At 30.7% G+C, this 12,069-nt stretch overlaps 1 protein-coding gene across 1 annotated transcript in view; it reads right to left on the reverse strand.

Moving 5' to 3' along the window:
- The window catches only part of CCDC186 (coiled-coil domain containing 186), a 49,345-nt gene that overhangs the window by 11,402 nt on the left and 25,874 nt on the right, over nt 1-12,069 (reverse strand). Inside the window, exons 5-12 of the mRNA XM_074295661.1 lie at nt 9,937-10,149; nt 8,129-8,248; nt 7,175-7,279; nt 6,372-6,470; nt 6,107-6,193; nt 5,074-5,216; nt 4,013-4,268; nt 3,261-3,450 (exon numbers count right to left, since the gene is read on the reverse strand). Of these exons, the coding sequence (XP_074151762.1) occupies nt 3,261-3,450; nt 4,013-4,268; nt 5,074-5,216; nt 6,107-6,193; nt 6,372-6,470; nt 7,175-7,279; nt 8,129-8,248; nt 9,937-10,149 (1,213 nt within the window). The remainder of the gene's footprint in view (nt 1-3,260; nt 3,451-4,012; nt 4,269-5,073; nt 5,217-6,106; nt 6,194-6,371; nt 6,471-7,174; nt 7,280-8,128; nt 8,249-9,936; nt 10,150-12,069) is intronic.

Consider the following 12,069-nt stretch of genomic DNA (forward strand, 5'->3'; position numbering starts at 1 on the left):
CGACCCAATCAATATAACTTTGGATAGTGCCTGGCACATAACAGGAACTTAGTTATTCAGTTGTTTTGAGTCATATCTGACTCTCTGTGAGGTTTTCTTGGCAAAGATAGTGTTTACCATTTCTTTTTCCAACTCATTTTATAGATGATGAAAACTGAGGCAAACAGGGCTAAGGGCTACCCAGAGGTCACAAACTTCTAAGTGTTTGAAATATTTGAACTGAAGAAGGTGAGTCTTCATGACTTCTGACCTGACAATCTATCCACTGTGCCACCTACCTGTCTTAATAAGAACCTAATAAATGTTTACAGATTGACTGATTATACCTTGCCTAAAGATAAGATCAATGAGTAAAATTAATTGTGCCTGATTATACTTATCAAGGAAATTTTGTGTGATTTCTACATACACATGCAAAATATCTTACTAGATGAAAGCTTTTGAGTCTCAATTTGCATATATTGGGTCAAAATTGTTTTGTAATCAGCAAACCATCTTCACAAAAATTTTTATAGAGGAGGAAGAAAGACCAAAGGTCAATAGTTTATCAGACTGTCTTCTCAGTCAGCTTTTTCTGCTAGTGTAATTCACCTTGTCTATTCTTTTTTTCCTCTCCTGAAAAACCTTCAAAGAAATCCTACATCACCACCAGAATGCATTCCCTCTTTTCATAATTGTTAAACTCAGTGCTCTTCTCAATCTGTATGTGCCATTTTCCTTTCCTTATATGACATGTGGGAATTGGGATATCTGGAATTCAAGTTTGGTGATTCTACTGTCAATCAAGACTACAACTGTAGAAATGGTGGTGCGTGTGCTCAGCTTTAAGAGGTTTTTGCTGTCCTTTCAATTTTATCTATAAATGTTGTCTGGATAATATTACTAAATTGAGTACTATATCAAGTCCTCTACAGAGCTCATTTCCCCCCCACCTTTGCTTTTCAGCATTTCACCAGTGTTTCTGATACTGTTCATAATCTTAGATTATCCTCATTATGTTTTGAAAATGTGCTTATGTGTTAAAATGATAGTTTCCTTGTCTACCACACCTCTCTGTCAGGAACCGATCTTTGTTCATTGCCTATGAACTTTTGGGCTCTAGGCTTCCTCAGTGTAACTTTCTTATCAGTTAAGAGTCATTAAGAAGATGACTAGAATGAATAACTTAGATAATTTCCCAACTTTCTGTATATGAAAACTGCCATCATATAATGTTTTATCAGTTTTCTTTACTTTATAAGAGTTTAGAGAAGTGATTGGTGGGAAAGGCAAAATATTATGTTACCTGAACACCCAGTTACACGTTGGGATCTTTGAGCACTGAAAGCACTGTGAATAGTTAAGGGATTAAAAGAGAGGAGGAAAGAGAAAAGGAAAAGTGACTGATATATCCCCATAGTTATCTTTGGAATTTTTCTGATAGGGACAAAAACTTGTTTTTTTTAGCCCTGGGTAGACTCTTGAGAAACATTCCCACGGCCCTGTGGCCTGTTTCTTTGCAAATGAGTTCAAAGGGAGATGAGGGAACTAATGTTAAAACAAAGAGCAAAGTTTTAACATGTATCAACCTGTATTTCTGATTTAATTTTTAATTTTTTTGAGCCCATTCTTAGAATCTAAAAATAAATTATAGATACAGTAAATACCACATACCAAGACACATATTGATTTCAATTGGCAAAAACTATCAAATTCTTCAAAGGAATTCTGCTTATTGATCATTTGCAACAGATGCTGACATAAGCCAAAATTATCTATAGAAAGGGTTTACCAGTTTCTTCTTGAGCAATACAAAACAAGATCAAATGTCCTATGAAATTAAGTTTCTTATTGTGCTTGGGTAAAGGATGGACTAAGACATCCTTCTGAACTATATGTCTTTTAGTTTCATTTATATGTTGATAGAATTCAGTTCCTCCAGGTGTAATAAACTCCTTATTTCGACAAGCAACCTACATTTAAGATAACATTTAATGTTTGTAAGAACCTAAACACTAAAAATTAGCACCTTCTGCCAATTTTTCCACCACTGTGCCACAGAAATAATAGAAGAAGCAACACAGGGTTAAGAGCCCTTTTATATATTTTTCTGTTTCAAACATTCCTATGGCCACAGAATCCATGATATATGTTGATGAACCTTTCCATATTTCATGGGTCCTCAGGCATAAAGACAATTTGTTGCCAAGATTGCGACGAAAGCCTTTTCAACCTGGTGTAATTGTTCAGAGTATGTACTGGCATAGACCTGAAGAATGCAGTCATATAAAACTAAAATTAAGCAATTTACTGGTAGATTCTTAAAATATTTTTTAGCTAGCATTTCTAACTGGTTACCCAATTTCATCTCATTTTAAGACAGTATCAAATATATATATAAAAGATATATGTAAAATATATCTTTTACTTGGGGAGCAATCAGTCTAGCTAAATTCAAAGAAATCCATCACTTGAAGGCTGGCCATAAGATGATATAGAAAATTTTTTTGGCCATAGCATTTTAGTATTTTATTCTTGGTTACAGAATAATTATGATGTCTGCCCCTAACTCCTCTCGCCCACTGGTAGGGAAAGAACCCCCAAGCTGCAGGTCCTCAAAGTACTAAAAAATATTCAAAACAAAAAAGACAGTATAGTATATAGAAAAGAGTTAAGTCTTAGAACTGGGAGACAAAATTTTAAATTCTGACTCTCTTAATTAGTTATGTGATTTCAAACAGCTCCTTATATATAAAATGAAGTTATACTAGACAGTGAAGTAGTTTCTTCACAGCTTTAAAATGTCGGCTTCTACTAATAAATGCTACCCATACAGGATAATATTGGAACTGGAAGAAGAGATTAGTAAATCAATTTGATTCAACGAAATTTGCATTAAAAAGAAAGTACCAAATTATAAGAAAATAATTTTGTAGAGAAGCAGCATGGAAGAGTACATAGAGATGAACCTGGTGCCAAGAAAGCCTGGTTCAGGTACATCTTTGACACATACTGATTGATACTCAGAGAATGTTACTTATCAATAACCCATGCAACATTCTAAGATTCCAACTAGCAAAAGAGGATGCTATTAAACTCATAATAGTGGTTCCTCACAAGCCACTCCCTAAATTAATGAAAACAAAGATCTAGCCCTTACTACCACCAAAACGGTTATATAATAGAATCTTTTAAACCCTACTATAAAAAAGTTGATTTTCATAAAATCTTCATAAATAAAAAAAATACACACAAAGAAATCCACATGGAAGAAGCTTAACCTTGCTGAAGTTGCTTGGTGAGATCTTTGAGATTTGAAGCATGTTTACGTCTTTGGGTAACTAGTTCATCTTTTAATTCTTCTACTTGAGTATTTAAAGTTTTTAATTCTATTTCTCTAGAAGTCAGTTCAGCTTGCAAAGCTTGGCTTTCATTCTTTCGAAGTTCTTCTTCTTTTAATAATCTACTTTCCTGAATTGAAAGCAAAGTTAAAATAACTTTAGTTATCCTATATACCTCTATTATTATTAACAATAATAAAATCTAATGATTTTTTTTTACTGTTAAAAACTGCAAACTTCTTGAGAATTGAAGCTGTTTTTCCTACCATGTTTCATTTTTGATCATGTCTAATATAACAATATGCAAAAAATGGTGACAAAAGATGTCTATGTTTTTTAAAGAAATAATTCACAAAACATTCTCAAGTGCTGTAAAATATCAGGTTTTTAGAAATAATGTAACTACAACACACAGGACTAAAAAAATCTTCATTTTCTTTTCTATATTTTAAAAAAAAAAAAAAAAAAAAAAAAAAAAAAAGGTACTTTCCTCCCTCCCCCAGTGTGGTTTTGAAAGAAATCAAAAGGATTGAATCAAGTTTCAATAATAACAAAAAAAAAAAAAAAAATCACAAAAGAGCTCAAAATGAATGGTAGTATATGATCTCACTGGATCTTAGAACATTATGCTGACTTATCAATCTCTTTTGTGTTATCCATTATCTTGGTTAAAAAATTAACTTTATACTTACCAAATCAGTATTAGTCTGTTTCATGTGTTCATAATGACTCTGTAATTGACTTTCACTACAGGAGAGTTTATCAAATTGTGACTGTAAAGAATTAGATTCAGATTGAAGTTGGGCATTCTTACTAGTTAATTTTTCTGTAAATAACAATAGCTCAGACTCTCTTTTTCTACTGCCTTCAATGTCTTCTTGTAGGTCATTAATCAAAGAGTTCAGACTTCCCACTTCTTCAGACAAGTTTTCAATTTCTTGTTTACCACTAAAAAAAAAGTGCCATTAATGAAAAAAATATACAAAGACTGCTAAAAGACACTGATTGGTCTTAAAATTTTTATCCAATATGGAGCTCTCTCAAGGCCAAGTACTAAACCAACCAATGTTTCAGCTATTCTTAAGGAAAAAATTATATATTTTTATCAGTGTTTAAAAGACAAGGAATAGAAAAAGATAATATAAAATCAAATTATCATAAAAATAGCTACGCTACTTCAAGTCACTTCCAAGAATAGAATTTTCATCTTAGCTCTAATGGAGAATCTCAAGTCAGGAAGGCCTGAATTCAAATATGGTTTAAGCACTTAATAACTGTATGTCTCTGAGCAAGTTATTTAATCTATCTGCCCCTCATCTGGAAAATGGCAATAATGCCTACCTCCTGGAGTTGCTGTGATAACCAAGTGACAAAAACCATATAAATTTTAAAGTGTTACGTAAATCCAAGTTTATTATTATTATTACATTAAAAACTACTCAAGGAATTTCTAAAACATTCCCCTAAAAGAGTTCAAATGAAGATAGGAATTTGAGAAATCATTTTGACAAGTGGTGCCTCACAGCAAGAAAAAAGTTAATACGAATAACAAAGGGACAGAGATGGAAAAACACTAATGAACCTAAAAATGTTACAAATTAAAATTTATAGGGATACTCGTTTTAATTAGTTGACATTTGCCGTTTCTGAAAATTCTCATTTCAAAATTCATTTCTATACAATAATTTAAAAATATATTCTACAAATAGAAAAAAATCTAATGACAAAACAAATGAATATTTTTATTTAATACCTTTGAAGCTGGTCTTGTAACTGCTCCACAATTTTAACTCTATCCAATAAGTTTTGAATTTCAGCTTTTTGACGATTAATAATCTCTTTATATTTGGATAATTCATCTTCTGTTCTTAACCGTTCATCTTCTAGACATCTTACCTGCCGAATAAGCAAGCTACATGATATTCCCTTGTTTCTTATAAAATGTTAACTATGGTGACTATATATTAATATTCTATAAATACTCTTTAGCAAGTGTGGCAGAGTTGTGAAAAGGAAAATAAGGAAAAAAGAAATCAGGATTTTAATTCCATTTTCTTTTACTAAGTATTATCTGAATTTTTTTTAGGCAAATCACTTAATCCCTAAATTGTTTTCTCATCTCTAAAATAAGCAAAATACTTATCCTACTCAAAGAATTGGAAAGACTCAAAATGAAATAATATATATGTAAATACTTTGAAGTTACAAAGTATTATATAGATACAAGAGAAAATATTTTGAAAGGATAGGTTTATTTTGAAAAACATGATAGTATTAACAAAATATTTTATAAATATCTAGGATGGACATTAGGGGAAGTGAAATTATTTTTTAAAATGAGGCATATAGATCATATATGTTGGATTTACTAGTTTGTTAGATATTAAAGAGGCATTATATCCAGGGGAATTACAAAGGAGGGTTTTGCAGTCTTAAATGATAATTTTCCCTTTACAACTATTAAGGTTTCAATTACCTTACAAGTTGACTGGCTGTCATGGTTGTTCCTAGGGCAAATGCTTAAAACCAAATCATTAACACTGTATATTGTCTTAAAAGAGTTTTGAAATTGATATAATATTCTAAATCACATTAATGGCAAACACATTAAAAGAACACAAAACCAGACTCTATTTCGTTATTCAAGACTGCCATATAATTATGTCTCCCAAATTCCTGCCCTCTTCCAACTTACTCCTTCAATAATCAAATAAACAAGATTCATAATCAAAATTTAAAATGTTTCTTTATTCTTTCTTTGGTCAATGACAACTAAATGTAATTACCTTTGTTCTTAGTGTTCGTAGCTCATCCATACCCTCTTTAAATGTCCTCTTCAAATCTTCTAGTTCTTTTATTTTGGCATGATGCATCTTGTAAATTTTAAAAAGGAGATCACAATATAATGTTATCCATCATGAATCAACTAACTGGGCCCAAACACTTTGCCTGTTCTTTGCAGTGGGCAGAGACCATTTTTGCAAAGGAAGCAGTCCTGACTTTCTGCATTTGTTATATGGTAGAAGGTATGTACAGAACATAAGTATTCACCTCTAGCTGATCAGATTTTTCCTGCATTTGCTTCTCTAGTTCTCCTTTTGTGACTTTGAGCTTTGCATCTAGCTCATATGATTTAATTTCTTCTGACTCCTGATGAAAGAGAATGAAATGAAAAACCAACAAATTTAATTTTTAAGTTTCAGACTTCCAAAAATATAAAAAGCTTTGCCCATTATATTTTGTTATTTGTGAAATTCTTTAACCACTGCTTTACCTTAATACAGCTATGAGTATACTGTAAAATTTAACTAACAATGCCTATTTGACAAATAACAATAAGTGGAATTATTTACAAAATTTAAGGTTTACACACACTTTCTAGACATCTCAATGAATCTCTGTAACAATCCTGTGAAGTATGTTATCTCCATTTTACTAATAAGTTTCCTAAGTCTGAAGGAGGTTAGATGACATGCCCAGGATCACACAGCTAAGAGATTAGAAGTAGGATTGAATTTCTGCTTCCAAGTCTAATGCTCTTTTCACTCTATCATATATATGTGGAAATATTTCAGATCAGCATTAAAACATGTATATGAAATTTTTAGATTTATTAAAAAAAATTGTTTTACAGAATTCTGTGCACATCCTCCATTCCAAATTTTTCCTCTAATATCTAGTGCTCATAGCTAGTTTCAAGTTTTCCTCCCATCCTAGGTACATTAACATTAAGAATAATCTATTTTATTGGAAAGTGGCTGCAGAAATAGATTCACTATGAAAAATATAAGCAGAGAAATCTTAAAGAATATTGTTAATTTTCTTTAGTTGGTTAGTTAAAAAGTAAAGCTTACTTGATATGCTTTTATCATTTCTTGACAATTTTTCCGTATTTGATCTGCCTCTTCTTTGGCTTGAGTAAATTTAATTACTGTTTCTTTGAGTTTATCTTTGGTTTCCTGAAATGGAAAAAGACAAAACAAGCAAAAATAATACTGGAAACATACCAGGTTCTATTAGCTGTGATCTGGGAAAGTCAACTTGTTTGGGGATCTATTTTCTTGTCTTGGAGATAGATCATATAATCTTTAAACCCCATCCAGTTCCAATATCACATTAATCTAATATTTAATTTCACCAAGCTCTCAATTAAAACTAGAATGAATATAAATTGAATAGCTATTTTGTAAATTATACCATTCATTTAAGAGCTATCTATGTCCTTAATTCTGACCTTCTGAAATGTGATGGCTAAGTGAAATCTAAAATAAAATAGTAAAGTTCATAAATGAAACAAAATTTTTACTTCAAAATAACATTGAAAATCACTTTTTAATCAAAATATTCATTTGAAATTTTGCATAGAAAAATTTTAAAAAGAAATTGAACCTATTAATCCAGTTGCTTTAAACAGTACTCCCTTCTTCCTTGACCAATATTACTGATGTTTATCAGATTTTGCCACCTGATTGCAAATTAGAATCTTAGTGTCTTTGATGATTTTATAACAAATCTGAAGATTTATTAAAATCATGTTATTTTTGTAAACATTTGTCTCTGATGTTAAAGGGTAGAGAAGATATTTAAAGTTTAAGATTAATATTTTATTGGAGATAATTCTGAATGACAGTAATATCTGGATAATTTCACATGAAAAAAATCTCTAAATATCTTCAATATATACAGATGTAGCTATATAGTAGGTCCAATATGCTATTATATCAAATTTCCAGTATCATTACCCATCACTGTATTTGAGAGCAAAATATATTAAAACTATCATTCCACTTCATTATCATACTACTAACCTTGTGCAAATCCATTTCTGTTTTTAATTTGTTTTGTGCCCATTTTACTTTGATGACATGTGAGTTGATATCTTCTTTCAGTTTCTCAATTTCTCTGCTCATTCTAGTGGCATCACTTTCCTAAAATATAATCTTTATTAGTTGACATTTTTACTTTTCTATTTCCTACATAATAAAGATCAACCATAGGAATGCTACTAGATTAACTTCTCTGAATTAGTTATCAGAATTCGTGTCATGGATCCCCCTTAAGCAGCCTAGAAAAGCCTATGGAACCCTTCCCAAAATGTTTTTAAAAGCATAAAACAATATGACCAACTGTATTATGATATAGTCCTAGATTATTATTTTTTTATTTCCTGGACCTCAAATCAAGAATCTTTGCTTTAATTTGTCAGCAAATAACAAGGCAAAAGTAAAAATTTTTCAATGAGCTTTAATGAATTTAGTGGTCAAGAAGAAAGAGCGATATCATTTAAGCTCACTGTTTATAAGAGTTTATAATAAAAAATTAAAACAAACTGTTTTGAAACAAGTGGGGTGGTGATAACTCTTAGTTAAGAAATTCTTGGGATTCTATCATAAATTCCTTTAGCCTTTTCATATGGCTTAATAATTTTTGTTGCCTAATAGAGCTTCTGATAATCTCCTAAAAATTTCAGAGTCCAGATTTTCCTTATATATTATAATAAAATTCAACTTCCACTTTGACATCCCATAAAAAAGATGCCCCTAAGTTTTAGGAAACTATCACTAGACTGCTATGTATTCCTAGTTTTAAGAAGCTGAAAAGCACTTTAAATATGGGCTACTTTCTATGAACAAGTTTTCTTTCTTTGTTTGTTTTTGTGTTGTTGTTGCTTTTGCTGAGGTAATTAGGGTTAAGTGACTTGCTAGGAAGTGTGTTAAATGTCTGAGACCAGATTGGAACTCAGGTCCATCTGATGTCATAACTGGTACTCTATCCACTGCGCCAACGACTGCCCCACAAATTTGTTTTCTAATGAGCAGGATAGCCAAGTTAAAAACTACTTGCAACAGTGCTGAGAATGCAATCTTAGGTTTCTTTAAGTATGGGGGGAAAAAAACCCAACAACACACAAACAACTTTTAAGATCAACCCACAAGAGGGCAGCAAAATTTCCAAATCTGAAAACTAGAATTACTCCTGACATTAAAATTTAATCTACTATTTGTGTTGAAAGTATGCACATCTTCCTACTTCTTTTCAATGAGAAAAAGTTAAAATGATAATATGAAATGAATTTTTTAGAAGTTCCTGGGAATAAGTGGTTAAGATTTCTTAACTAAAACTTATCTAGCTAAAGTAAATATATAAACAAAATAAACAAATATGGTCATATTTTGGCACATCAATATTTTCCTTTTCTAAGGCATCCAAGGATTAACAAATTGCTAAATATGGCTAAAATATTCATAAATGAGATTGCAGTCTAATTATATTTCAAATTCTTAAAATAAGTCACATATGAATGATATTATCTATATCTTATAAATGATCAAATTACCTTTACCTTGGAATACAAATAAAAATTTACAACATTAGTATGTATTAGTGAAAAAAGCCTCTTAAGAAAGAAATAATTACTCTCTAGATAAAATTTATCAGTATTTCATAATATCACATCAAAATTACTTTGTACAAAATAAGATTGCTAGCTTAGGAAAGATGCAAATTTGAGAAAATAGGTTTATACAGAAGACTTTTTGAATTGTTAAGTTTTGATTACAATTATGAAAGTGCAGAAAATAGTAAAGTTCTTATCTAATGTACAAAAATGTTCTACCTTTGTTTCATAGAGCTGATGTAGTCTTCCTTTTTCTTGAGAAAGCTGTTTAACTTTGTTAACATGTTTCTCAATTTCTTTATTTGCATCTCTGAGTTTTCTTTCAAGTCCCTCCTTTTCTTTTCTAAGATCTAAAGATTCCTTTTCACCTCTGACGTACTTCATCACCATTGTTTCTTTTTCTTGGCGGGCCTCTTCACATTTCTTGTTTGCCTTTATTTTAATATTATTTTGAAAAAAAAAAGTAGTTTTACATTAAACATTTTTTTTTACATTAAACACAATTTTCATATCTTTTAATATAAATTTGATAGCACGTGTGAAAAACGCCCATTAATATCAAATAAGTTATTTTTCCATTAAGGGTCACTGTTTTCTCATTTGTAAACTGAGAGGAATGAATTAGGTCATTTCTAAGATCTCCAACTTTGATTCTAAGTTCATTAGGTACACTCCACATTTACAAGTTTTAGACAACAGGGCTGGAATTTTTATAGTCTTTTAAAACAAAGCCATTCTTACAGAATTTCTAACATGGGAGTTAAGATAAAGATACTTATTTTGTCTAGTATAAAGGCTAATGCAAATTTAAGGGATTTTTAGGCTGTGATCTCAATAGCCCTACTATATCCTGACAAAAGGAGGCAAAGGACATCTAATCCTACAAATAATAAACATGCAATCAGAGAATCAGGAGAATGAAGCCACAAAAAAGTAAATCTGACATGAGCTGAAATTCTGGTTTTGTAATATAAGTAGTATAACCTATGTGATCTTGAAACTAAGGCACTATACTTTCCTATCACATATGAAATAAAACAATACTGATAGCACAACTCATCATAATAACTATTATTATTAATATAATACTTAACACTTTGTATATCACTTTAAGGTCTGAAAAAAGCATTATATAACAAATATGTGAGAATTACATGTATATGTATATACACTTATATATATGTACTCAAAGCAACCTTTTGAGGTTAAGTGCTAAGATTATCTCCATTTCACAGATGATAAACTGAGGAAGTCGGTGGTTTTTAAGTGAATTATCTAGTTACATAGCTAGTAGGATTTGAACTTAGATCTTCCTGATTCCAAATCTAATATTCCATCCACTATGTTCCTAAGTACATAATATGAGGCAAGCTAGATTTCTAAGGTCTCTCCCTCCTTGTTCTAAATGTGAGCTGAAATTTAACCAATTATAGATTGGAAACTATGCAACTAAGAAAATTTTACAAAATTCTGAAAATACTTGATTTATTTTAACCTCAGAACACTTTGGACGCCTGGCTATTATCTTAATTTTTCATTTTTTAAAATTTTTTTATTTTTTTATTCATTTTTCCAAATTATCCCCTCCCTCCCTCCACTCCCTCCCCCCGATGGCAGGTAATCCCATACATTTTACATGTGTTACAATATAACCTAGATACAATATATGTGTATAAATACCATTTTCTTGTTGCACATTAATTATTAGCTTCCGAAGGTATAAGTAACCTGGGTAGATAGACAGTAGTGCTAACAATTTACATTCGCTTCCCAGTGTTCCTTCTCTGGGTATAGTTATTTCTGTCCATCATTGATCAACTGGAAGTGAGTTGGATCTTCTTTTATTATCTTAATTTTTCACTAAAACTCAAAAGGAATTTGAGAAGTCTTTTCCTGCAGGAATAAGCTTTTATTTTACAATAGAAATCAATAGAGAATATTAGGACTTGTATTTTATACACTTATTTTGTTGTCAATCTTGCTTAAATTTTAAAATTTTTGTTGTCTTTTGTTTTATAAAGTGGATACTTTAAACAATGAAGTGATGACTTAAAATTTAGTGTGACTAGTAAACGAAACATATGTATGTCTCAAATATATGTTTATAACATTAAGACTTCTTGAGTTTTATCCTGAAAGAGAAAGATTCTTTTAAGTAACAGCAGTGGAAGGAAGGCATTCTAACTCTGGAGTATGATCAGGGAAAAAACATGAAAAAAGGAGATAAGAATAAGATTGCAAAATAGGAGATGGGTAATAAGGTCCAGTGATAATTTCAGGCCAAGCTGTAAAGGACTTTAAAAGAGTAGTTCACATTTGTTGTAATAAAGAACCAATAGTAGCTGACATGGT

The sequence above is a fragment of the Sminthopsis crassicaudata genome, chromosome 2, assembly GCF_048593235.1.
Source record: "Sminthopsis crassicaudata isolate SCR6 chromosome 2, ASM4859323v1, whole genome shotgun sequence".
Taxonomy (NCBI): Eukaryota; Metazoa; Chordata; class Mammalia; order Dasyuromorphia; family Dasyuridae; genus Sminthopsis; species Sminthopsis crassicaudata.